Raw genomic sequence first — 27,781 nt, 5'->3', positions numbered from 1 at the left:
TACTTGACTTGATCGCTTATGATCTCCATTCAGCCATTTTAACATGGGAAAACAGTCAATAGTTAGACACACACAGATGCTAGCTCTGACTTTTATCAGGGTTAACGCCGGCCTCGTGGTTAGCACATTTGGTTCATTGAAGACTCTTAACTGCCCATCGGTGGGAATGGGAGTGTGAATGTTTGTTTATCTATATGTTTCCCCACGATTGGCTGGCTACTAGTCCAGTGTGTATCCAAATTAGGGATAGGCTTCAGCTCACCTGCAACCCTAATGAGGATAAGCGCTATAGAAAAGGTTAAGAGTTAAGACTGGCAGTCCCTGTAAGTGTAAGGGAGGGCTCCACTTAATACCCCACGTTTGCCTAGGAAAGCTCCATTTCTTCTTTCTTTGTCTAATAAAGTGACTGATACATATCCCACTGTGGGGCCCCTGGGGATACACTGAATTAATTGTTGTTCGTCCCTTGCACCGAATTGTCTGTGTTTGAAACGATACTTGGAAACTTCACAAAAAATAGTATCGCTTTTGTAAGCCTCTTCATCATAAAGATCCCGTGGAAATTTCACACAGCGACTCGTCGTCGCAACTGGATAATTACATCTCAGCGCCATCATCTGATGTGACAAAAAATACTTGTAGGGCAGTGACAATTGCTTTGAGTGTCAGGGTGGGACATGAGCTTACGGCTATGAAATTACCTCCGAAGGCAGAAAATGTGAGGCCTTCGCCCTTTTCTGTAGAAATGGCACCAACACTGAATAAAGACAAAATTTGACCACCGACTATGAGGAGTACCAAATCATCATTCTTGAAAGTAGATGGGCACTGTAGGTACTCCAGTATGTGTTTGAAAGTGGATAAAAAGGCTGTGGTCTGTTGGGTAAATGGCTGATTCTACATCTGAAGGCAGAAGATTCATGGTCTCGGATAGTCGTTATCTATATATGCCCTGCTCTCGCCTCAAAAGTCAGCTGGGATAGGCTCCAGCTCATTCGTGACCCTAATGAACGCAAACGCAATAGAACATGGATGACTGGATGGATGGACATGTCAAGTTTTTACCAAGTAATAGTGTTCTTCGGTTCAATACTGTATTATAGTTCATTTCAGTACCGATAGGAGCCGTCAAGCATGATCTGGCTTGTATTTGGGAAAGCCAAAAACAGATTGCTTAGGTTATATGTGAAGAAGAAACACAAACGGGCAGCATTGTAGACTAGTGGTTAGCACATCTGCATCACAGTTCTAAAGAATCTCAGCTCCGGCCTTCCTGTGGAGAATTTGCATGTTTATCCCCATGCTTGTGTGGGTTTTCTCTGGATACTCTGGCTTCCTCCCGCTTCCAAAAACATGGATGTTAAGTTAATTGAATATTCTAACTTGTCCATTGGTGTGAATCTGAGAATGAATGGTTGTTTGTCTACAGTATGTGTCCTGTGATCAGATGGCGAACGCTACCACGCCTCTCTGCAGCTCACCTGTGATCCTAATGAGCACAAGCACTAGTGAAAATGGATCGATGGGAGTAATATTTGGGGAACAACAACACTAGATTATATAGCGTCTGAGGCTTCAAGGAGTTTGCTAAAAGACACTTCATCTGACAGAACGGCTCTTCTCTTGCTAGGTTTTAACCCGACTAACCTTTTATAATCTGCAAGTCCTGTTCCACCCGCCCCCCAACTCCTCCTTTTGTTTTCCCAAACTTTGATATGCAAAAGGCCTAAAGCAACACAAAAGACGATTTGTGTGGAATCTGGGCTAAATCCACATTTTCTTTAATCGGGAAGATGAGAGATTTGCGATGCACTTTTAATTTGCTTCCTTCCTTACTTTGCGCAAAAGTACAATTGAGCAAAGACACACGAGTTGGAAAGAGAAACATGGTGCATTATTAAGCAAGAACTGACAAGGTTAATGTAGTGCATGCCGTGTTTGTGTAGACGGGAGAGCAATTCGGATTCATGGTTAGTATGTTTGGAGAGTTGGGACTTTGAGACGGAACATTGCAGAGTTGCCATGGACACCAACTTTAAGCAAGCCGGAGCCGGTGTTGGGAACTGTTCTTATCCCAAGGACGCTCAGTGAAATGGTCACATGACAGAATGATGGATGAAAGGATCATAAGCAGATAAGTCATCCTTACATTTGCTCACAGTTTAGAACAATTAGTCTCACAACAAGTCATCTTTTGTTTTCTGGTATCCAGACATGCTTAATTACATCTGCTGTGCTTCAGTGCGGCAAACAGTAGCACACAGCGAAGTCCAATGGGGATGAGAACTTTTTATAGTCTCTGTGTGCGCGTGTATGTGTGTGAGAGCACATTGTTCTACACTACTTGAATATTTAATGTTTTCGTATTCTCTTAAGGATTTCTGTCGTTCATGTCCATAAGTATATACTGTAGCCTGCTGGAACTGTCCTTTAAAACATCCTCCATTTACTTTTGTGTTGACAAAGAGCCAAGACTCATAACACGGCTAAATTCTTATTAAAAAGTAAATGTCCCCTTCAAAATATCACTGCAGCGCTTTGATGACATCATTGACATGTCTGTTTACCTTCCTAGCCAGCATTGCATGCTAAACATAAACAAATCGTCAGTATGTGTCATCAATAAGAAGCCATTAGTCCTCAGAAAGGGTCCCGCCTGCCAATCTCTGTCGTCGTTATTCCCAAAGGTGTCTGGTTGACTTCAGGTTAATTGTCCAGGTCACTTTACCATTTGGTTCATTAGCGCTGCGGACTTTTGACCTTACAGTCCTTCTAGTTGTCATTCGGGTTCACCTCAAGCTTAAGTGACTGTATTTGGAGTCAGTATTGGGACAAATAAACCTACAACCCCCATACAACAGTACTGTAAGGAATTACAAATAAAGTAGAAATACGGGTAATATTATTCCGGTCAAGCGCAGTTACATTACAAATACAATGAATCTTACATTGTAATGATCTTACGTCTTTTCTCTGGACATGTCCACTTCTAGCAGCCAATGAAATATTTTAAGATCATCTGCGATTCCCTTCACTCAGTTAACGTATACTCCTGTCACACCTGTTTTAAATCTTGCCTTCCTGCACGCCCTGACTGTCCGTCATCGGTTGGTTTTTCACAGACTTGTTTAGAAAATAAACAATATGAAACATTCATACTACGATTGCTATGACTGAAATTATCATTGTTATTCATATTATTGCGATACGGCGGGGGATACATTCCAGGCCAACCAACAAAAGTTTTTTTTTTATAGTTTTACCCCTTCCACATTTTTTAAACGCATTGTAAACATATTTGAACAAGCATAATATTGCAAGCATCACATATAGTAGAAAATACTGTACGTATTGTACTGTAGTGTGTGTGTGTGTGTTCAATATGTGCCTATAAAAGGCGTTGCCTGGTGGCGTGGTGACATCGGAGAGCCTGCGTGTGACCCAGCTCCTGCGAGAGCGTGCAAACTGTGTTTGAGTATTCTCCAGGTGTTCAACAAATGGTTGAAAAATGCATCGGCAATTGTGGCTCGTCTTTCTCACATACGAGGGCATTACAGTCAGTAAATATACTGTAAAAATCCACTGCTACGTCACAATTTGCAAATTCCACATTCAGATTGGCTCGTCCAATGACCCGAAGTACATATGTCCCCTTTAGGGATTCAACCCTTCTATGCTTTGCATTCTGCACTCGACTAACACAAGGTTGCCTTTCCTTGGAAGTAGCACATAGAAATATCCTAAAGCAAATCTAAGATGACCATTAAACAAAGTCCAGTTCAAGCCTCCTTGGGCGACTGTAACTAGGATGGAAGAGGATCATCACAAACATGTCAACAAGCCCGTAAGAAAATATAAAATTTTCCCCCAATGTGACATAGCAAGTAGCGAATGATGCTTCATTCCTCGCCTCGCCACACACACACACACACACACACACATACGTAGGCACGTCGCATTTCTCCAGCAAATATTGGAAAAAAAACAAATATTTTTCCACTTAGCCTCATGTCAGGCCACTAAATAAATTTGGCCAATGTCACAATGAAGCTTTTAGAGCAAAGCTATTTGGCTCAAAATACTGACTAGGCTCACTCATTTGAGCAAGAAATCACCTCCTTGTTGCGCTAAACAATCTCACAAATAACATCGAATACACACGGGGGGGACACACACACACTAGCACAATCAAGCATGTGGCGAGCTATTAAAAAGGCAATTAGTTTGAGCCCTTTCAGAGTGGAGACCATGGGAGTTGCATGTTGGAAGGAAAAATAAAGACAGAAGGAAATCGTGTCCTTGGTATGTTAATAAGCGCTATGAGCACAGTGAATGAGTGGTTAGCACGTCTGCCTCACAGTTTTGAAGTTCAGGATTTGAATCTGGAGTTTGCATGTTCTGCCGTGGGTTTTCTGCGGGTACTCCGATGTCTTACTACATTCCAAAACCGTGCATGTTAGTTTCATTGAAGACATTGAAGAAGTGTGGGAATGTGAAAGTGAATGGTTGTTTGTCCAAATGTGCCCTGCGGTTGACTGGCAACCAGTCCAGGGTGTACCCCGCCTCTCGCCCCAAAGTCACCAACAAGTAGCCCAGATCAGACAAAGACTGAGCAGAAACATCGGAAGTTCATGGACTAATTACTGCCATGCTAGGTAGCACACAAGGGCAGGTAACAAACAACCTGATTGGTTGACGCAATGCTTCCTCAAAACTGGTTCATTCCACTACGAGACAGATTTTTGGTGCGTTTTCGTGGTCAAAAGTAATCAGCACCAGAATTTTTGGTATCCTGACTTTGGGTTCCCAAAGACAGCGGTTGGGTACCTGAAGGGCGGCACTAGAGGCACTGAAGCCCTGTTGATTGGTCGACAGAAAATCATCACCTTTTAATGCGACAAGAACAAGAATGGAATAGGGTGGAGCAAGCTTCCCGAAAATTCCCCCAAATGATGGTAATTTACTCGGGAATCATTTTTAAAATATTGTTAATTCCCTGCTATTGACTGGCAACTAGTCCACGGTGTAGCCTATATCTCACTCCCAAAGTCAGTTGGGATAGGCTCCAGGTCACCTGTAACCTTAATGAGGACAATTGCAATAGAAAATGGATGAAATTTAGTGCTGTTCCAGTGTGTCGATGGGTGACCATTTTGAAGTACTGTATGATGGAAACACAGGAAGTCAAGGTATTCAGTTTGTTAAATGACAGGCTAATTTCCCCAAACAACTCGGTGCCACATGGAAACAGTTCTCAAATGTTGCATGCTCATTATGTTTTGCGGAATTCTTGGAAGGTAGGCCATGATTGTTTTGGTTTAATTCAAGCACATAAAAAAGCCAGATGGAAATATTACTATATCTACTTTGAACACGGTTAATCATGCTTGGGTGGCTCGAGATTAGGAGACATGATGAACTCGCGTGCAGAAACATGTCAGGACACCGGGGATTGTTTATCTAAAAATGGAATACGACAAAGTGGTAACAGTGGTTGTATTCGGGATATCTAGCAAGAAGACCCTTGTGCTGTCTTCCATACAATTTATAGCCCATAGTTAATTTGGATGCACACAGAAAACATGTCCCAGTTTTAGATGCATTCTGTCTATTAACTGATGTTTTTTTTGGTGTTTAATGTCAAAAATGTATTACAGACTCTTTGAAGTGTCATAAGGATTGGGAGGATGGCTGGTGTGATATATACACCGTGGTCACCTCCAAACGTTTTGACCAAATTCAATGTTGGTCAACTATTTTGTCGAAAAAAAGGAACTACAAAAAAACATTACTTAGTAATGCTCTAGTTATAAAGAGAAATTACGATTACAGGTAAATAATCCTTATTTGAATGCCATTTTATTCTTCTCTGGAAATGAAAATGCTGTGTCAACATAAAAAGTGATAAATTATTTAAAAAAAATAATACATGCAACTAAGAAAAAAATATTAAATTAAATGGAATTGTTTTTACATTCTTTTAATGCAAAAATATTCCAATCAACATTCTTACAATATTGTAATATTTGTGGTATCGTATGCAACAGTATTAATAATTGATAACTAGTAAATGGAATGTTTTTATTTTATTTTATTTACATTTTCAGCTGTTAAAATCTTTGGTTAAAGTGGAAAACATCTTAAAAACTCATTCACTGCCAGCCTTCCCAGTTAACGTGGATATTTGACTTCTAAAGCTGTCAATGGCAGTGAATGTGTTAAAATACGTTTGCAAATCAATCAGGCTCACAATTATTAATCAAGGATCTGAATGTGATTTGTCAAGGAAAATAATAATAAATGCCCTTTCTCCCCATCATGCAATACTTAGTACAATATCATATTGCGTAGTGCGAGCATGCATTAACCCTTTGCTTTGCTTGTAGGTCATATGACATAAGAGTGTCCGTTATGTCAGATGATACATGGCCCAGGCGTCGTTCCTATGAGAGCTCGTGACGAGAGGGGGACGGTGATTCATTTAACACTCGTGGGGCATCAAGACCACATTCCCTCATCTTCATTACACCGTAAAGAGCATATTAAATCACACACGAGCGACAAGACAGCTGACAAACACACACACACACACACACACACATCTGCTGATTCCTCTGCTGATTCGATGTTCGTTAATCTGAGCAAAGTGTGACAGATTTTCTCAAATCTTCTTTTTGAACTTTTTCCAGTGGTGCCTTTTCATGTACAGGGAATGCCAGTGTCATCTGTAATGCCCCCCAAAAAAAATATATAAAAATCAAATGACAGAGAGAGAATTATTTATTTATTTATTATTTTCTTTTATTACAGGCGTGAGACAATCTGAAGCGACTTTAAAGGGGGAAGAATAAAGCTGCATGAATATTAATGAACGATGCGGCACGAGTCGGCACGCTGTGGCTGCGCCACCGGGGTAAAGTTGTAAAAGGGTTGGCAACATGGAGGCTTCCTCTGAAAAGCAGAAATGGATTCACCCGCAGTGTATAACCTGTGAGGGTTTCTACTGTTCTTCTTTGTTGGAAATGTTTGGCCTGATTGTTCTTTTTTTTGCCAAACTTTAGTCATAAAGATTTTGTCAGGTTGTCAGTTATTTTGCCAAATGTTTGTCAGTTCGTTGCTGTACATTTGGCTGCTTTTTGTCTGTTTTTGTCCATCAAATGCATTATTCTACTATTGAGAGAAATTGCAATATGGCTAATGATTATTTATTCCCACCCATAACGGTCACATTTTTTTCTTTTCATGGTCTTGTTTTTTTTCTTTTCTTTTTTTCCTAGTGATACATTTGGCTTAATTTTGTAATAGGATAGATGTATTCCAACAAGCCTGCTAGTCGGGGGCATTCCCGACAACACATTTTCAATGTAGTAGTAAAGCTGCCTTAGTTCTTTCGTATTGCTTTTTTTTCATAGAAATATTTACTCTAAATATGACTACTGTGCATTCCGACTTGCGTATAAATTCAGGTGTACATTACCGCACGGAACTCAAAGACAGCCTTTATTTAACTTGATCTATTTAGTCTTATGCAAGGTTGAGTGTTTTCTCTTATTTGTCCATTTAAATCGGAGGTTTGAGAACTGGTCTTTGCGAGTGGCTGTTTTTGTCTTCTCACGAAAAAAATGGCAAAGTTGGTAAAACTTTTGGGCAGCGTCGCATAACTTAGTCATCCATATAACCTTTTTGGTTATTATTTTGTTGTACCGATCAAAGTAAACCTCATAGTTGACCTCAGTTCAACTGTAAGCTTTCATATTCCACACCATGTAGAGGAGATAAGATTGTGTGTTGGATTTTACAAGTGTTCCTAAAGTTTTGTATTTTCTTCCTAAAATAATCCCCCCTGAAAACAATTTGTTAGCTGTTGTGTGATTTTTAAATACTGCCAAACTTGTCCAACGTACTGTACAATGTACTCTGCCAAAAACGAGGCTACAAATGGGCCGTGGTGGAGAAACAATGAAAACACCCATGTAGAATGTAGGCTAATGATCTCCGTGGCTCCTCCACGAGAAAGGATTCAATTATTCAGAACAAAAATAGTTCATTAAAACGTAATTAGAACAAAATAACTTTTGCAAACTCATTTGCCTCGCCCAGCCTCATTTGGGGGGGGGAAAAAAACAAACAAAAAAACTCATTTGCTGGATTCTTTCCAGGAGCAGCAGCACAATGGCGGCTTGTCTTATGCTGGCCGATTGTCTGCATGAGTGTTTACGTTCTTGAAAATTCTTGAAGTTTTTGTTCAAAAGGTTGCTTGACGTTAATAATTAATTCTGTGATGTGTGGGCGACTTCTTTGCCTTCTTTAGTGAGTCACGTTTTGGATTTTGTTGAGACAGCGTGCACACATCCTGATTTTTAAGATCTGAACCGATTGCCAGTATGTGTTGCGCTACAATAGAAATGTACCAGAACAGGCTGCTACATGCGATCACACAATTTTTTTTCATAAGCAGCATGCGGCTAATTTCTTAAGGTTGTTTTGCGCGTCGTGTTCCAAGTAACCGCAAACAAATGTGTGTTTGTGATCACAAGGCGGCTCGATGTTTCGTATTGGCGTGACAGTGTTCGTCAGATCTTGTATGCTGCATTCTGTGTGCATCTGCTCCGTACAATTTCTCCTCTAGAAAGTGTTAATGACAGCAATATAGAAAAAATAAATGCCACAACATGCGCCCAATGCTACAACACAGTGATTGATGTTCATTCACACTCAGGGGAGTTGATCCTTTGACGCTATTTATGGAGTCCTACAAAGAATGTTTGCAAAGCCTAATTATCCGCAATTGCTGATGCACACTCATCGACATAAAAGTACTATAGTGAGCTCTGTTAAAAAAAAAACCAAAAAAAACCCCGATGGTGGGGTGGAATTGAAAACACCTAATTTATGATATAGAGCGGCACAGCTGGTTGAGTGGTTCTCTGCAGAGATATTGCGGCGTAGGTCGGTGTGGCTGGCATTTATTGGGTTGGAGGCCTTATTGTTCGTATTTTTGGAATTATATTCAACAATGTCATCAAGGCGGCGATCAAGTTAGAGTAGAGTTTAAAACAAAATAAGTAGCCCTAAGAGATAGGAAAATGTGGTGAGACAAAGAACTCTGGTTGATTGGGCGGAACTAATAAGCCATGTAGGGCTTCGAAACACAGACACACAACAATGTGGAACGACTACGTCAGTCTCCTGGAACGGTAATCTTCGTTAATGACGCTTTCTCCACATAACGTAATATTGTCTTTAATACTGTGCAGGGAACTCATTTAAGACCAGCAATAAATGTTGGGGACTGCTGAACTAATTGATTGAGCAGTTGATTATTATGACCATCCCTAAGCCAAACAATATTTTCAAAAGAGAGCTGGGCCTTCCAGTCATGGAATTATCAGTGGTGTCTTGTCTTGTCTTGTTGTTGTTGTTGTTGTTTAGGAGCCAAGTAGTAATTTACTTGAACACACTTGTTGTACTCGAGAAGAAAAAACAACAACAAAGAACAAGATTAAACACTTATTTTGATCCTGGCTATGTATTGGATGTACTAATTGTCTCTCTTTTTCATCTTCAGTAACTTTGAGATTTCTCACTTTGTCCTCCTCCATCTGACCAGCAACCATACACGCCCTTCTTCTTTTGTTGGATTATCTAAGCATTTAGATCCTCCATCTTTTTGCTTCTTGGACTTTTTGTCCTTCCTATTCTCTTGTCGTTCCTCACCTCCTACTACCACTTCACCATCCACTTGTTCATTTTTCTTCTCGCCATCATCCCACTCTCTTTGGGCAATGTCCAGGAAACATTCGCCCAGGCTGGTGGTCATTCATTCATGTTTTTTTTCTTCCCACCATCATTGCTCCCGTGCACCTGTTGGGGTTGTTGCATCCAAGTCCCCCACCGTATCTCCTTCCTGAGAAGCCTCTTAAAGATTTCCTGCTCTCAGCACGACTCAGGCTCAGCGACTCTCTGGCCCACCTTCAATTTTGCGTCGGGCGATTCGAAGGCCTGGGGCTAAATACTTCACACGTAGCGACTCAGACGCTCTAATCGGACTGAAGCCTCAGCAGCGGTAGCTTAAAGGAGAGCCTTTTTTTTTTTTTATAAACAATTTAAAACAGTTCCCCGTGTCTTCCAGGTCTAAATAACTTTCGTCACACATCGTAATAAATATTTCTTGTCTCGCTGGAATTATCCCATGAACCAGACCTCATCTCGCCTCATATTCTGCCGGGCCAGTGGCGAGTCCAGCTTTCTTCACCTTGACGACGTTTGTGACGCTAAAGGATTGAGCAGACAAGCAAGCGGAGAAACTGGAGAAAAGCCACGCTAGCACAGAGTCACAATTAGAGCCCAAAACCTGTCGACTGCGAAGCAAACGTGCAAACCACTAGGTCACCGTTCTGTCCTCCGTTTTCTTTTTCAGATTTTCTGCAACTTCATCACGGCCTCTCCTTGTGTGTGGTCTCCAGACTGCAGCAGTCTGCCATCAATCCTCCAGCTGTCAGGGTCCGCTCGGTCCTGGCAGCCAGCGGCATTCTTATGTGCCGCGTTACATAACCATGAAGAAGAAAAAGACAAAAATAAGCAGGACAAAATGAAGGGCAGTGGTGGAGAAGGTGTGAGATGAGTGAAGAACAGAGGTCAAGGGAGAGGAAAGAAGAAAAAAACACGGACAAAGAGCAAGACTGGTGTCACGGACGTGCCCACTCGCAGTGCTTCGCCCTGGCATAGTTCAATTCGTCATATAAGATAAACACCCACACGCTTCCCAGCTTTTACATTCACTTACTAGAATAATAATGCACATATTCAGTTGAATTCAAACTCTTTCAACATTAAAGAGCGAGTGTGTGTTGTGGTTGCGTGAGTTAAAGCAGAAACTAGGTGCCAATGTAAATCTTTCAACATCCTAGTTTCTTACTATAGGGCTTCCGCTATTTATTGCAGTAGTAAAAGTCATAGTTAGTCCGTTTTTTTTTTTTGCCAAATATTTCTGTTTGTAGTGGGACTTTGCCTGTTTCTGGTCAGTTTTTTTTTTTTCGTTTTTGTTCAAATTTCATACTATCCTATGATATAAATTATAATTGCGCTTAATATTTCTGTGAACAACACTGCAACACAAAACAATCAAACGAGAAACTGTAAGTATGGCTGCAACTGAGCATGCCTTCTGCTGCTCCTTGGCCACGTATTCTTACGCAGCTGCGCAAGCTACGTCATTGCGGATCATAACCGCGAAACGTATGTCGGACAGTCGTAAACAGAGGAGCACCTGTTATTCAACATGAAATAAACCACTAGTGTGATTTAGATGACAAGCATACTGTATGGCAGCTAGCTGGCTAGCACAGAAAGATAACAGGGCAGTCTACATCTTCACTGAGTGCTCTTGTCAGACAGCACAAACAGATGGACTCAAATGCTCAACACATGTCACAGAAGATCTAAATCACAGTTCTTTGTTCACAAAGGTTACTAGATGTCACCGGCCGAGAGTCCGATCAGGCGAGCTGGAGTGGTAACAGAAACACAAAAGAAACACTAATGCTCGACAAAGGTCTTTGGACAATTTCAAGATAATCCCCGTACTTGGTCGGTCCTGTCTTTTCTTGGCAACCATCATTAGCAGATCTCTTGACACAGGGTTTATGATGATCCCGTCATATGATGTTTCTATGATCCAAACAGAGTGTAGTAAACTAGTTTGTGCAGCGTCGTAAGAATACGTGGTCATTTAAGGCCGATGAGTGTTTTTCATACAAATATTTACTGTACAGTAGGTATTTAAAAAAACAAAACTGTGTTGCAACTTGCCTGCGAAGGTGAGTTATGCGGTTAAAAAAATAAAAAATACAGAAAGAAATTCGAAAAAAAGACAAAAATCGGGGAAACAAGGCACAAAAACAGAATACAAAAATTGTAAAATTGGGCAAAAAATGAAAACAATCTGACAAACTGGAAAAAATATAACAAAAACTGTTAAGATGACAAAAAAAAAAAAAAAAATATTGCAAAAGCAGTAAAACAAAACTGACAAAATCCAACAAAGAAATGACAAAAATCAATATTTGTCATCCAACAATTTTTCCGTAATTCTGACTTTACTACTGCATTAGCACAGGTTGGTGAATAACTTATGGCTATGGCGCATTCCAACTTACATACAGAGTGAGGTTACGTCCGCAATTCTGACGTAAATTTGAATTTGCATTGGAATGCGTTTCCGCTGTCGTGCAATTAAAGTGACATCTCACTTTTAGAAAAAAAAAAAAGAGGCAGATGTGGTCATGAAAGAGAGAGCGAAAGAATATTGTTGCACAGGTGTGAATTAAAGGCCTCCGAAATCTAAACATTACAGTCCAAAAGAGCTTTATGCGCTAGATGAAGAGCAGGAGGGCAAAGGGGAGGAAGTTGCCACAGGCTGTTGTCGTCCTCCTCAGGGCGGGTGTTTACTGAGGTAAACCGACAAGTTGCAAGTGCATGTCTGTTATGACAGCCGGCGCGCTCGCATTCTCAGCCTTTATTTGATTGTTTGGTGGCAAATGGATGCAGCCTTTAATCGTGGATGTCTGCAGGCGTGCACCGAATATTCCAGGCCGTGGTCTTGGTTTTCTTCTTGTCTTTATAACTGATTTGTTACATTGTCGTTTAGGTGCGCAAGTAATAGAAAGTCCCCGTCTTATTTTTTCACCATGCACACGGTTGACCATCTTTTTCCTTTTGGTTTTAGATAGATATATATTATTTTGAGCAGGGGCATCTTTTTTCTTTCAGTTCTGAGTAGATGTTGTATAAATAGGAAATAATTTAGTGGGATTTTGTTAAAAAACTAAATGCAGAATGAAACATTTTTAGGGGGTAACTTGTTTTTTTGTTTGAATTTACAAATGCTCTAAAAATATTTAGTTTTACTGCATGACCACTATTCATTTGCGCTGTTTTTTTTCTCCAATTGTAAATAATGCAAAAAAATGTACTTGAAAATGAACTACCTCTGTGGATTATTATTCAAAAACAATTTCTATATCCCTCTATTTTCTATTGCGCTTGTCCCGCCAGACCCTGGACCGGTTGCTAGCGAATTGCAGGATTATATTTGATCGTTTTTCTTCCTTTAATTTGATCTTTGCCTAGGAATGAATTCCTGCGCTGCGACAACCTCAACCGCTAAGCATGTTCAACTCCGCTGGTCAGCATGATTCTTCTGCAATATGGCATGGAAACGGTAGTTCAGAACATTCATTCTCTCATCTCATTAAAAGAAAACATTTGATTAATTTGTGGTTCGTGGATCAATGAAACGTCAAGTGTGCCATTTCTGCTATATCAAAAGATTTTGACAGGATTTGAATATATCAGAATGATGTTAAGAGTCAACGTTTTCCTCTTGATCTTGGTGAGGACTCAGCTCTTTTTTTTGGTGTCCAGTGTGTTTTTTCGGTCTTCATTAGGATTCTGCGCCTCCGTGGGGTATTGAGTCCTTGTGTGTGATTGATGTCGCTGGTGTTTGGCTTGCACTCTTTCCCCCCGGTGTGTCGCGTACCACATGCAGTGTGTTCGTGTTGTTTGAAAGTCATTAAAAGTGTCCCGTGATGGGGAGTTTTTGAGATTCTTGAGGAGCTCTCTTGTCCATTTGCATCATTAAAAAGCATCATTGTGATTTATTCACATCCAAACGCTGTCAATATTTCAGAGGCGTGTACTTGAGAGAGGACACCTGAGTTTGTAAATCTGTTTGTTTTTTTTTTTTCCCGGCCGTCTGTTGCTTTCCTCGCGTTTTATCTGCGTCTTTGATCACCTCCTCGCCAATCTGTCTCCCCCCCTCTCCTTTCCCTTCCATCCGTTGACTCCATTTGTTTACGCCTCTCTTTTCATTGCACTTGACCTTTTGCTTTGTCTCCATCTGTCGCTGCCTATTATGCACACACACACACACACATACCAGCACAACTATACCACAGGTTTCACTTTCGAGATCAAGAGTGTAGCTTCTGTATGTAACATCTGTCTAATTTGTAACTTTCTAAAAAGGTAAAGGTAGAAAAACAAACCACGATGATTATGTGCATTTAGTCAAGACAATGCATGACAGACTGCTTGCTGCGTCGCCAGAAACAGCTGAATTTAGTAAAACCTACTTATATTCTACTGCTGATTACTAAAGAAGACAAAAAGGTGGAATCAAACTTTTTTTTTTCCTGGTGAAAGAAGGGAATCTTCTTTCATTTAGTAGATTGTTGTATACAGTATACATATATAAAGTGGGGTTACCAAAAAAAAAAAAAAATTTCCAACTGAATGAGGACAATTTTGCATCGCTGAGGTTGCGTCGCTCAGGTTTTTGTCAAGTTGTTCAGTTTATTAATCAAATATTAAAAACTTCGCTTACTGTAAATCGAACAGTAGACATGGATAAAAGTAAGTACCTGTAAATTGAATGTTACTAGACTTTACAGCGATCTGATGGGCCTGATCAGTATCGGCCGATAATTGGCATTTTATGCTGATCGGCTTTGTCATAATTCGCCGGTCCGATCAATGACGTCATTCATCAGCGAAAATACCTGCACCTGTGAACAAAAACATGGCCAAAGTTAAACAAGTTGACCTGATTGAGCAAAATTGTCCTCAATCGGCTAAAAAAAATCTTCGGCAATACATTTGTTGTTGACCAGTGTCATGTACAGTATATGTATAGATTTCGCAGAGTATGTGTTGTGGTAGTTAGCAGACGTATGTGTGTGTCATAAATGTGACAAAAGTACAAGAGAGCTCTTGGACGTGTGACGCGGACCACGTTCACCGTATTTGGAGTCCCGAAATGATACGTGTCCATGACTGACGTGACATCATGTGCGTGTATATTGGTAAATGAATCATTATTTTGCTAACAAAAGCTATTCCTAAATGTTGTTTTGCCTGATTCATGGAATAAAACCACTGTTCCAGTGTTCGGGGTGTCATGAAATCACAAATATTTGCATAAAAGTCACGGCATGCTTCATATTGTTTCCTTTGGGAAACAACTCCAGTTTCTGGGAATAACAGTTGAATTTTGTACAACCTACGTATATTCTACTGTTGATTACTAAACAACAGAAAACGGTAGAATCTGTTTTTTTTTTTTTCCTGGTGAAAAAAGGGAATCGGTGCATATATAATCGTAAAACCCAATATTTTGTGGGGGAAAAAAATTTCTGAAATGTCTGGCATTGAACTAGTTGTCATTTCTATTCATTTCAATCGAATTTTTTTTTTGGTATTCAAGTAAGTTGCGTTACGAGCTTGGTCACGGAACCAATTCTACTCAATGTTCTGCTGTTTTTAATGTTGGTGAGATTATTTTTTTTGTTTTCAGTTTTTGCAGGGTCGTGTGTGAGGGAGGGTGGCCGTGAGGAGCTGCGTTTCGTAAGCGGCAGGCGCGCGCAGTCGAGTGTGAAAGGAGAACAGGTGGCTTCTGTTTCTGCCATCCATTTTTATTTGCCATCCTTCCCCCCGCGCCCAGGGAGCTCGTTTGATGGCGGCGCTTTGCGGGTTCGTGCAAACCTTGTGGCCTGCTTGTGCCGCCTCGTCCGTGCCCGCCCGCCCGCCTGCGCGCGTGCGTTCCTTAGTGAGCAGGGTTCCGCTTGGTTGAGAAACAATTAGAACAAGCTGCAGGAGCCCAGAGAGCCCACGTCTCCAAATGTCACCCAATTAACAGCCGACGGCCAACACACACGCTCCCCCTCGCGCTAATTGCCGCGCCTCTCTTCGGGAGACCCTGGCTTCTCCTGCCCCGCGCGGAAACACCTTCACTCATCCCGCAGTCGAGAAGGAGAATTGTTCAAAACAAATTGTGCTTTGATCAAGACTGTGTATGATAGGCAAACGTGTGCATGTTTGTCATCTCGAGGTGGCTCTATTTTTAGAATAAGTGGGACAGCAGCTGCCGTGTTCGTCACAAGGCCTTGTATGGAAATCTGTGCCTGGGTGAAGCAGCATGTGGCTCATTCCCCAAGGTTATTTTTTTATAAAAGTCTTGTTCCAAGTAACTGTAAACAATTATTTGTCATCACAAGGTGGGTCGATGTTGTCTAGGAGTTGGACACAAGGTGCCGTGTTACTCAGAAGACTTATTCTTGAAATCTGACATGGTGAAGCAGCATGTAGCTCATTACGCAAGGTGATTTTGAAAGTCCTGTCCGTGTAACCGCAACCAGTGGTAAGCACTGCAAAAACGCACAAGCTTACCTAGTGCCTTTATCTGGTTTCAAGTCAAACCCTCTTATTGTACTTATTAAGACAATTTCGATTTTTTTTTCTCAATTTTCAAGACTTTAAAAAGACTTGAGATCCAAACATATGCTGAACACAAACGGAAAATGTTGCCAACAGAAGTGAAGTCAGCCCCAAGTGGGAATGTTTTTAAGTCCAGGTTAAAAAATGCTGCTTTTTATTTTTCCACTTTGAAATGATCTTTCTTTCAGTGTTTTTCTTCTTTGTTTTTAAATGCTTTTAAGTTGTCTTATTTTTCTTTATTGTGAAATACTTTTAATCATGTAAAGCACATTGAGTAAGTTACCTTGTGTATGAAATGCGCAATATAAATACATTTGCTTTGCCGCTACAAGGTCTTATTTTAAGAATCTCATACTAGTTCCAATGGCAGCAATAATAGATTTTGTCCCTAAAATAAATGGAAAAAAAAATCTATCAATGGAACTAGTTTAAACTGACTTAAGATTCTTAAAACAAATGTTTTTGTTCAAGAATATTGTATGTTTGTCATCATGAGGCAGCTGTGTGTTCTATATTTATATAGTGTTTTCTTAAAGCAGCATATACTCGACTCCATTTGTGATGTCTATTTTCTTTTGTTGTTGTTTTTCTCAGGCCAACAGCCATCCAGGCCGGTGGTCAGGACCAGGCAGCAGCAGCAGCAACAGCAACAGCCTACCCCTAAAGGAGCGAAGGGCGCTGCGGACCGGGGGTGCGTCGCCCCCTCTGCCGCTCGCAGGGGACCTCGCTAACCTCTCCCAACACCCGCTATCTCTCGGTTCTGCCGGGGACGGGGACGACAACCACCTTCACCCACCGGCCGGCGTCCCGAACGCAGCTCCCCATCTTCCCCGCGCGATGTCGTCTTTGACCGGCAGGCAGCCGGAGAGGGCGGCGGCGTCGTCCTCCTCCGAGTCCTTAGGAGGAAGCTTGGCGGCCCGCAAGGGGGAGCATCACCACCCCAGCCTCATCCCCCGGGCGGTGGGCGCCTCCTCCTCCTCCAGCCTGGCCAGCAGGGGGAGCGTCTCTTCGTCCGGCCTCCCCTCCCCCCCGACCCCTTCCTCCGCCTCCTGCTCTTCGTCGCCCTTCACGGGGCGCCTGGGGCAACCGCCCCGCGGCCCGCTGTCCCTGCACAGCTACTCTCGAAAAAATGTCTTCCTCCAGCACTCCCTGCACACCGCCGACCTCCAGGCGCTCACGCAGAGAGACACTTGATCGCCAGCCAACATTTTGGTTGCTCTTCTTGCGAAGTCGCAAAAGAAAACCAGAAACGATGCACAAATTCAACGGAATGCTCCACACAACTCTCGTGGCTCTTTCTTCGCTGACATTTTCTTCACGCGCAACGACACGCACAACAGCAATTTGTTGACTCGTCCCAAAAAGTTGAAAAGAGAGAAAAGAAATGCGGCACAAAAAAAAAAAAATCACCTGATGTTGTTCAGCAATTTAGACACACACACGCACACAGGTGCTCTTCTCATAAATACAGGAAGAAAAAAAAAACAAAGAGTAGACATTTACCCGAACACAACCACCTAAGTCATGGATCAACCTTCGCTGACATTTTGTTTATCCACGCACATGCAGACACGCAAACCTCTCCCAAAAATTGCAAAAGAAAACAAGCACTGGCGAAGTTCACCTGAACACAAGCAGGCAACAGTCCTGGATGAAACTTGGGACATTTTGTTGATCCGCTCCCTCACGCAGACACGTACACGTGGTGTCATGCCGACAGTTTAGATGTGCTTACGCCCGCGTATGCACGCTACAAAGTGCGCGCGCACGCACGCACGCACACACACACACGGTCATCCTCATAGATGGCTAGCAGGAAACAGGATGAACCTCAATTTATGCACATTTTAGTTATTTTTGAATGTCTTTTTTTTTCTTTTTAAACCTTTTAATTTATTTGAACCTTTTTGCTGCTGAACGCTGTGAAGAAGTGTGCTTTGCAGGGATACTCGCCGACATCGTTGTCTCACGTTGCCAAAATGTACGCCAATGAACTTCCTTCCTTCCTTCCTTCCTTCCTTCCAGTGTTAAAGGGACACTTAGGGGAGCGTCATAAGTCTGTTAACAAACTCTTTCAAGAAGGGAACACCACACAAATATATACGCTCGCTGAGAGCTTTGTATCCAGCCCACCGTGCAATTCTAAAATGTTAACCTACAAATGCTGATAATACACAATACAGAGGGTTCTCAGTTTACGGGGGACCCAAAATATGAGGTTTCGAGGTTACGAACACGCCAAGTAGTTTGTGCAGCCACGCAAGAATATGTGGTCACATAAAGGGCAGTGTAGTATTATAAAACTCATTTCGTATTTTTGTTGGTGGAGTTTAGCTCTTAATTTTAGTCCAAAGTAATTACAGAGAAAACATTCACAAAGAGAGAATTTATATAGTTTCGGGGCTGTTTCTACCTCGCAAAAGAAGATACATTTTTCTGTCTAGAATTCCAAGCATTTTTTTTTACCAGTTGTTCATTCCAAAATGTCAAAACATTGACAGAAAACTAAACGAGCATCATAAAGTCTTCAAAAAGAGGTTACTGAAAATTGTTTATGTAGCAACTCATTGGCATAATCCACTTGCACATTTAAATCTAAGCAGAGGTTTCAAGGATGTCCAAAAACGTACCGAAAATTTAGATTTTGTACATTTTTAAATGAAGTGGAACCTCGAAAGCCAACAAATGAGTCTAAAATGACATTCGTCTAAAAATGTACCGCACAAAAATGTCAGGAGTTTGAACCATCATGCTAAAACTCAGCTCAGTGAGCGGCAAAAGATGAACTCACTTGTCCTCAAAATTAAAGCAGAGTAGTTTTAGTGGTTAACATACAAGTTTTAACTGGTAAGAATATTGTTATTTACTTTACTAAATGCCTGTAGCTTTAATAAAGGTTTTATAATGGCGACAGTTTGACACAGGAGTGTTGTATTTAATGTATTTGCATTATTTCCCATGTGAAAAGTGCTTCCAAACTGGATCAAATCAGGTTGACTGGTGTTCAGATCGGACGCTGTGGTTCCATTGCATCGACATATTAATGCAAGTTTGTTTTTTTCAATATGAGCAAAGCCAATCAGGTTTCTGAAAGAGGTCACGTCCAATTCCTTTGTATCAAACTTAAAACCTCGTTAGTATGGATCCATTTTTAAGAGTTTGAGTCAACGGTTACACGACTTTGCTGCTAGGTGCTTTCCTGCCGCCCCCCCCCCCCCCCACTCCCTTACCCAACCCCTCCATTCTCACTCCATTCACCTCAGCCCTGCTAATCACACTCAATTTTATTTAAAAGGTCGAGTTTTAACATTCTATCTCATTGACGAATCAAGAAGCTACATTTTTAATGGTGGGAATTTTATTTGTATTTTTATTATTGCCTTATTTATGTTTACCGGCACAGGAAACATGAACAATCAGGCAGTGGGAAGGACAGTAATACCTATAATGTTGCTATTGTGAATGAATCAAAATTAATATATTATTTTTTGCTTTTTAAAATGTTGCTGATTGTATGTTTATTTTTGGTCTGGAATCACTTTTTTGAATTTTAAATGGCTCTACATGTACATAGGATCCTTATGAGAAGGTGTGAACAAACGTCCGTCTGCAGCTAGAGTAGACATTGCCATTAAAAAAACAAAAAACAAAAAAAACAATCATTCCAAATAATATTAGTAATAACTTGTCGGTACTCACACGTCTGAAAGCCAGTTCTTTGCACCTTAACTAATTGCGACCTCAAAACAACTCAATTCAATTCAAAAGTCATTAAAACATAAAACTAAAATGTTTGGAAAATTTGTTTTTTGTAGATTATTTATGTGATGTCACACAAGTGCTTTTTACCTGTAAATGTTCTACCATTGGAAAATCTATTTTTATCCCCCTCTGAAATGACACCCCATAAGCACCATTCAATTCTGTATGTCAAGCTGGTCACACGCTCCTGTGGGGTTGCAATGGTGTTGGTCATGCCACTGAAGCATGTGACCTATGCTCAATTTTTATGTTGTACAAATGTTTGTTTCGCTTTCAAATGATGCCACATTTATAAGGAAAGAACATTTGTGAGCTTAACTCACCACAAAGCCGCCCCACACCAGTGTGTGACATACTCTACTCCCATGTTATACCACCGAAATGCCTCATTATTTCCCTTTGGAGCCAGTTTGTAAGCACCATTCAATTCAGTACATCATGCTTGTCACACACTGCTGTGGGATCGGGAGGCCATTTGTAAGGGTTGAGTATCACAAATGCCATCCCGCAGCACTGCGTGACCAGTATCACATTCGATATTCAATTGGCATGTTAGTCCACTGGAAGCCAGTTGTATTTTGACCTATTTGTAAGGAATGTCATCCCACAGCAGTGTGTGAACAGCAAGACATACTCATTAGGCATGTCATGCTTTCGGAAAGCCAGTTTTTTCCCTTTTGAAACAATGCCTCCTTCACATGGAACATGCATTTGTGACTTAAGCAGGACAATTTAGTATGTGATGCTGGTCACACACTGTTGTGGGATGGCATTTGCGTCGCATGCATCCTGCGAATGCATGTTTGTTATAAATGGGCCACCATTTCAAAGCAAAATAAAGGGGCTTTTCAATGGTTGAACAAGACAAGTGAGTGTGTGATGCTGGTCACACACTGCTGTGAGATGGCATTTCTACTGCCCAACCTACAAATGTACAACCCCAATTCCAATGAAGTTGGGACATTGTGTTAAACATAAATAAAAATAGAATACAATGATTTGCAAATCATGTTCAACCTATATTTAATTAAATACACTACTAAAGACAAGATATTTAATGTTCAAGTTGACGAACTCTTGTTTTTAGCAAATAATCTTTAACTTAGAATTTTATGGGTGCAACACGTTCCAAAAAAGCTGGGACAGGGTCATGTTCACCACTGTGTTCCATCACCTTTTCTTTTAACAACCTTCAATAAACGTTTGGGAACTGAGGACACTAATTGTTGAAGTTTTGTAGGTGGAATTCTATCCCATTCTTGCTTGATGTACAGCTTCAGCTGTTCAACAGTCCGTGGTGTCCGTTGTCGTATTTTACGCTTCATAATGCGCCACACATTTTCAATGGGAGACAGGTCTGGATTGCAGGCAGGCCAGTCTGGTACCCGCACTCTTTTACTACAAAGCCACGCTGTTGTAACACGTGCAGAATGTGGTTTGGCATTGTCTTGCTGAAATAAGCAGGGGCGTCCATGAAAAAGACGTTGCTTGGATGGCAGCATATGTTTCTCCAAAACCCGTATGTACCTTTCAGCATTAATGGTGCCTTCATAGATGTGTAAGTTACCATGCCATTGGCACTAACAGCCCCATACCATCACAGATGCTGGCTTTTGAACTTTGTGTCCATAACAGTCCGGATGGTTCTTTTCCTCTTTGGCGTCCACAATTTCCAAAAACAATTTCAAATGTGGACTCCACCACAGAACACTTTTCCACTTTGCATCAGTCCATCTTAGATGAGCTCGGGCCCAGAGAAGCCGGCGGCGTTTCTGGGTGTTGTTGATAAATGGCTTTTGCTTTGCATAGTAGAGTTTCAAGTTGCACTTACGGCTGTAGCGGTGAACTGTATTTACTGACATTGGTTTTCTGAAGTGTTCCTGAGCCCATGTGGTGATATCCTTAACACATTGATGTCGGTTTTTGATGCAGTGCCGCCTGAGGGATAGAAGGTCAGGGGCATTCAATGTTGGTTTTCGGCCTTGCCGCTTACATGCAGTGGTTTCTCCAGATTCTCTGAACCTTTTGATGATATTATGGACAACAGATGATGAAATCCCAAAATTCCTTGCAATTGTACGTTGAGGAACATTGTCCTTAAACTGTTCGACTATTCTCTCACGCACTGGAACCTCGCCCCATCTTTGCTTGTGAATGACTGAGCAATTCAGGGAAGCTCCTTTAATACCCAATCATGGCACCTACCTGTCCCCAATTAGCCTGTTCACCTATGGGATGTTCCAAACAGGTGTTTGATGAGCATTCCTCAAGCTTCTCAGTTTTTTTTTTGCCACCTGTCCAAGCTTTTTTGGGACATGTTGCAGCCATAAAATTCCAAGTTAATGTATATTTGCTAAAAACAATGAAGTTTAGCAGTTTGAACATGAAATATCTTGTCTTTGCAGTGTATTCAATTAAATATAGGTTGAACATGATTTGCAAATCATTGTATTCTGTTTTTATTTATGTTTAACACAACGTCCCAACTTCATTGGAATTGGGGTTGTATCTTCCTTAGAAATGGGCAATTGCTTAAAAGGGGGGTGAAACCTGCTTTCCAGTAGTACACATAACAATTGACTATGTCCTGCTGGTAACACACTGTTGTGGAGCGGCATTATTGTGCTGCGCATCCTAAAAATGCATGTTCAAATGGGGTATTGTTTCAAGTAGAAATGAAACAGCTTTCCAAGGGTATATAACATTTATGGTTAAGAAGCATGGACAAAACACAGATTTCTGAACTTTTTGTTTTTCATTCCGGTTGAGGTTGAATTGTGGGTCTTTTATTTATATATCTTTGACCAATCATATGTGATACATGTCTGCTTAATATAATTTTGACTTCATCAGGTTTAATTAGATGCGTTGTATTTTGGGGGCTTTTTTTTGTCATCATATTTTATCAGAGGATTTTCTCTTATTAATATTTAATGGCATTAAATCAATGTAAAACACTTGAACTCGTTAGACTTTCATGCTTGCATTGTGTTTTTTTTTTGGGGTGAGGGGGGCCGTTTTTACATAATGTTAGTTGTTATGACGGCACATCAATAAATGTGAGTTACCTGAAGAACAACCTTGAAGTGTCAGTCCAGTCGAGTTGGACGCTGGGATGAATTAATCCAGTCGACTGCCATGATGGCTGGGACACACTTCATTGGGTACGCCTCCTACTACTGTCCTTTCACATACACCTGCAAACGACTGTCTGTCCATTGACACACGTTAACATATGACTCAACTTTAACACACATTATACCTTAAGTGACAATGTCTACAATACAGCACGTAATGTAAAAACATCTGTACTTTCACACGCAGGTTAAATATCTGTCTGTACATTCATAAACACACAATGTAAACATTTCTCCATTAACACAAATAATGTAGCTTGTCGTTTCACATACTATGTCACTGGTGTCTAATGGAAAAAACATATCCAAATGTTTTTGTGCTTTTACCTGGAAAAACAAGACGTTTAGAACCTATTGTGTGCCTCCATTCCTACGAATACTGAAGTGGTACAGTCCCCTCCAAAGGTATTGGAACAGTAAGGTCAATTCCTTTGTTTTTGTTGAATACTGAAGACATTTGTGTTTCAGATCAAAAGATGAATATGAGACAAAAGTTCAGAATTTCAGCTTTTATTTCATAGTATTTACATCTAGATGTGTTAAAGCAACTCAGGACAGAGCACCTTTTGTTTTAAGCCACCCACTTTTCTACTGAGCAAAAGCATTGGAACAGACTATTCATTCCAAGAGAATAACATTTAATATTTGCTGGCAAAACTCTTGCTTGCAATAACTGCATCAAGCCTGCGACCCATTGACTTTGCCAGACTGTTGCATTCTTCATTTGAAAGGCTTCTCTAGGCCTTTATTGCATTCTCTTTCTTGTTTCTGGGGGTTTCTCCCTTCTGTCTCCTCTTCCGGAGGTAAAATGCATGCTGTATTGGGTTAAGGTCCGGTGATTGCCTTGGCCAGTCTCAGACTTTTCCACTTTTCCCCCCTGATGAAGTCCTTTGTTGTGTTGGCAGTGTGTTTTGGGTCATTGTCTTGCTACATGATGAAGCTTCTCCAGACTAGTTTGGATGCATTTTTCTGTAAATTGCCAGACAAAATGATTTTGTAGATTTCAGAATTCATTCTGCTGCTACCATGAGTTACATCATCAATAAAGGCTAGTGAAGGAGTTCCAGAAGCAACCATGCAAGCCCACACCATGACATTACCTCCACCATGCTTCACAGATGACCTTGTGTGTTTTGGATCTTAACCAGATCTTTTCTTTCTCCATACTTTGGCCTTTTCATCACTTTGGTAGAGGTTAATTTTGGTCTCAGCTGTCCATAAAAACCTTGTTCCAAAACGTTTGTGGCTCATCTCTGGAACTTCTTTGCAAAATCAAATCTGGCCTTAGGGTTCTTTTTGCTGATGAGTGGTTTGCATCTTGTGGTATGGCCTGTATATTTCTTCTTTCGACGTCTTCTTCGAGGAGTGGATTGTGATACCTCCACCCCTGCCCTGTGGAGGTTGGCAGTGATGTCACTGACTTGTCTTTGGGTGTTTCTTCACAGCTCTCGCAATGTTTCTGTCATCCGCTGCTGTTGATACCCTTGGTTGACTTGTTTGATGTCTGTTGCTCAGTACACCAGTAGTTTCTTTCTTTTTCAGGACATTCCAATTTGTTCCATTTGCTATACCCGATGTTTGTGCAATAGCTCTGATCGATTTTCCCTCTTCCCTCAGCTTCAAAATGGTTTGAGTTTCTCCCTTAGCGCTCTGGTCTTGATGTGAATACCACGAAATAAAAGCTGGAATTCTGAACTTTTGTCTCCTATTCATCTTTTGATCTGAAACTTAAATGTTTTCAGTATGCAAGAAAAACGAAGGAATTGACTTTGCCGTTCCAATACTTTTGGGGGGGGGGGGGGGGGACTGTCAAAATAGTCATCGATAGTATGTGAGTGCCCTATTGATTTTGAAGGGTACAGCACAGTGTCGCCTCTCTTTCCTTGACTTTTTTTTGAAGGCCTAATACGTTTGTGGGAAGCTGCAAGACTTCTCGGTCCGAATACCGCCTCGGGCTGTCGTTTCGCGTGCGGTGACAAGCGTGTATCCCCCAAGGCGTAAAAGGTAGTGTATCTCTGTGTGAGTGTGCATCACAACTTTCATTTCTTTGCCTCTCCATTCCACTTGACTACGCAGGCTGGCTGCAGTCCTAACCAGTTGTGTCACTGTGACACCTGAGCAGTGCGTGTGTGTGTGTTTTTGTCTGACACCCGCGCGCTGTCACTGAGGCATTTCTCTAAATGTCCCCGGCCATCCATATCATGTCATTATTCCTCCATTTGTCCCATTTGAGACACTGTTCTTTGTTTTCCATAACTGCAATTTGTTCAAAAACTACAGTATATGCTATCGTCTAGAAATTAAAAAAAAATATACAATTAGTAATATTGTTGAGAAATTATTGCGACTCAGCTCTGAAGGTTACTGTCAAACTAAACATAAAACTAAAGAGTATGACATGTCGCATATTTAAAGCAACCACAAAGCCTCTGCTTCCTAAATGCTAACATTCAATGATATACTCCATAGGTACAGAGGCTAAAAATTAGCATTTACTTTGTGTGGCGGTGGTGTTACCTTCACATAACATTTTTTTTTTTAATATACAATAGTCAATTTTCCTACACACAATGTAAACTTCATCTGTCTTTTCATTTACAGTACTCACAAAAAGTTAAGGATATTGGGCTTTTGGGTGAAATTTCAGGCTGAACCGATTAAAAAAAAAAAATAGTTTTAATTGAACCAGGAAATGTGTTGGTCCATTATGGAACAAACACATTTGTGAAATTTGCCATTCACCAAATAAAATTGACCTTGAAAGATCATAGTGCATTTCAGATTCATCCTGATTTATTTCTTTTTTATTTTTTTGTTTTCTGAAAGCCCAGTATCCTAAACTTTCTGTAAGTAGTCTACAGTATATTTGTCTGTGCCTCACATACACAGTGATGTCCAAACCTTAAAAAATGACTTTCTAATTACATTGCAGTCAGTTCGGCATCCCCGAATGTTCCTGTTTTTTTTGTTGTTTTTTTTTTTCCGTCTGAACCTATTCTGTTATTCACTTAAAAACTATTCACTGTTTTTGTAGATTTATTTAGGCAAATGTAATCATTTTGTGCCATTAATGGGCAACTACAATACAGTATAACCTATTTTTTTTGGGGGGGGGGGGGGCAATTACTTGAAGATTTTCTCTATCTGCTGCGGGGCTCAGTCTGAATCCCAGTTATCTGCATATGTATATGCGGGTTCCCATGCCGGTGCCCTCGTCCTGCTGTCATTCCTCACTTTACATGAACACATAACACATTTTGGCTGGCATTTTTAGCCCAGGCATTTCTTCGAATTTGAAGCGGGGGCGCTTGGCGTAGTCGTACACACACACACACACACACGGAGCTCGCGTTGCCCACAGTGTGTCTCTGTACTTGAGAGAGGAAAAAAAAAAAACGAGACAAATTTATCCCTGTGCAGGAAGCAGATGGTTCTGAACGACATTGACAATGAACTGCACCATTCGGCCCACTCACCATCGCCGCTTTTGTCCTCCAAAACACACCAAAACATAATAATGGGCCTTTTTGAGGCTGCCCACAAGAAACTGCTGCACATTAATGCTGCCACCATTCTCTCTCTCTCTCTACCTCTCTACCTCTACCTATTTATTTATTCCGCTCATCCCTTCAGCTCTCTCCGCGCTAATCTTGCGCTTGGCACGGTCCGGAACTGTCAGTGCCCAGTCCAGCTGAGATTTGACTTACTTTGCCACCATTTCTAATCTGTAAACAAGACAGCTGTTGTCACACTGACATACAGTGGGATTCACAAGTGCGACACACGTACTATGATGCTACAGAACCGATAAACATTGTAGAATTTAACACCTAGACCTGCTGCTTGGCCTACATTCACAAGCAAAAGAGTTCTTTGCCAGGTGGTGATTTAGCATTAGGGGCCTTTGCTCCACCAGATCCAGCAGATGGTGCTAAGAACTGTCATCAAAACAAGTCGTCTCATCAACTGTATTGTATTTAATACAGAGTAACAACTGGATTGTGTGTTTAAAATTGCCATAATCCGTATGCAGTGGGGTCTTGAGATACGAGTGACTCAATTTACGAGTTTTTCAAGATACAAGCCATCATTCGGATAATTATTATTATTTTTTTTGTTCTGACTTGCGAGCTCAAACTTGAGATCTGAGCGGCGTCAGGTGGCAGTGAGCTCAACTCAACACACTTTACAAAAAGCCGAAATTTGGGCAAATTCATCAACAAAGAGGCTTCAAGCTGTTTCGACCACATCCCATGTGAAGTTAACTTTCAAATTAAACATAAAAACAAAGACAATTACACTTTGTGGAGTTAAAACAACCGGCTTAGCCTTTCAGTCCACTAGCTTAATGCTAATGCTCATTAGCGCCTATGTTGTGGTCGTTATAGCGACAAGATTGAAAACAAACGGTGCGGTGACAACATGTAGATTGACAATATAACAGTACTCACATTCATATATCCTTTATCCTCTGAGTCTCCCGTAAACCACAGATACAGGCTTTTGATTTCACTTTTCACGGGAGGCTCGTCACACGCACGTCCACGCAGCGTTTCATGTTGAAGCCAAACATGCAGGCCGGCAACCTGCCATATGGCTCCTCCTTG

General features: G+C 41.1%; 1 protein-coding gene across 13 annotated transcripts in view; it reads left to right on the top strand.

Moving 5' to 3' along the window:
• Nucleotides 1-23,117, top strand: part of ccser1 (coiled-coil serine-rich protein 1) — a 118,502-nt gene extending 95,385 nt beyond the window's left edge. For 9 of the 13 annotated variants that reach the window (XM_061767895.1, XM_061767896.1, XM_061767898.1 and 6 more), the window contains one exon: nt 16,870-23,117. In XM_061767895.1, the coding sequence (XP_061623879.1) occupies nt 16,870-17,469 (600 nt within the window). In that variant the 3' untranslated portion in view covers nt 17,470-23,117. The remainder of the gene's footprint in view (nt 1-16,869) is intronic. The other 4 variants (XR_009787780.1, XM_061767900.1, XM_061767901.1 and 1 more) reach the window with 4 other exon arrangements.
• The last annotated feature ends 4,664 nt before the right edge of the window (nt 23,118-27,781 follow it).

This window comes from Phyllopteryx taeniolatus, chromosome 3 (genome assembly GCF_024500385.1).
Source record: "Phyllopteryx taeniolatus isolate TA_2022b chromosome 3, UOR_Ptae_1.2, whole genome shotgun sequence".
Lineage (NCBI taxonomy): Eukaryota > Metazoa > Chordata > Actinopteri > Syngnathiformes > Syngnathidae > Phyllopteryx > Phyllopteryx taeniolatus.
Note: the sequence above shows the minus strand (reverse complement) of the source record. Positions and strands in the feature narration are given on the sequence as shown.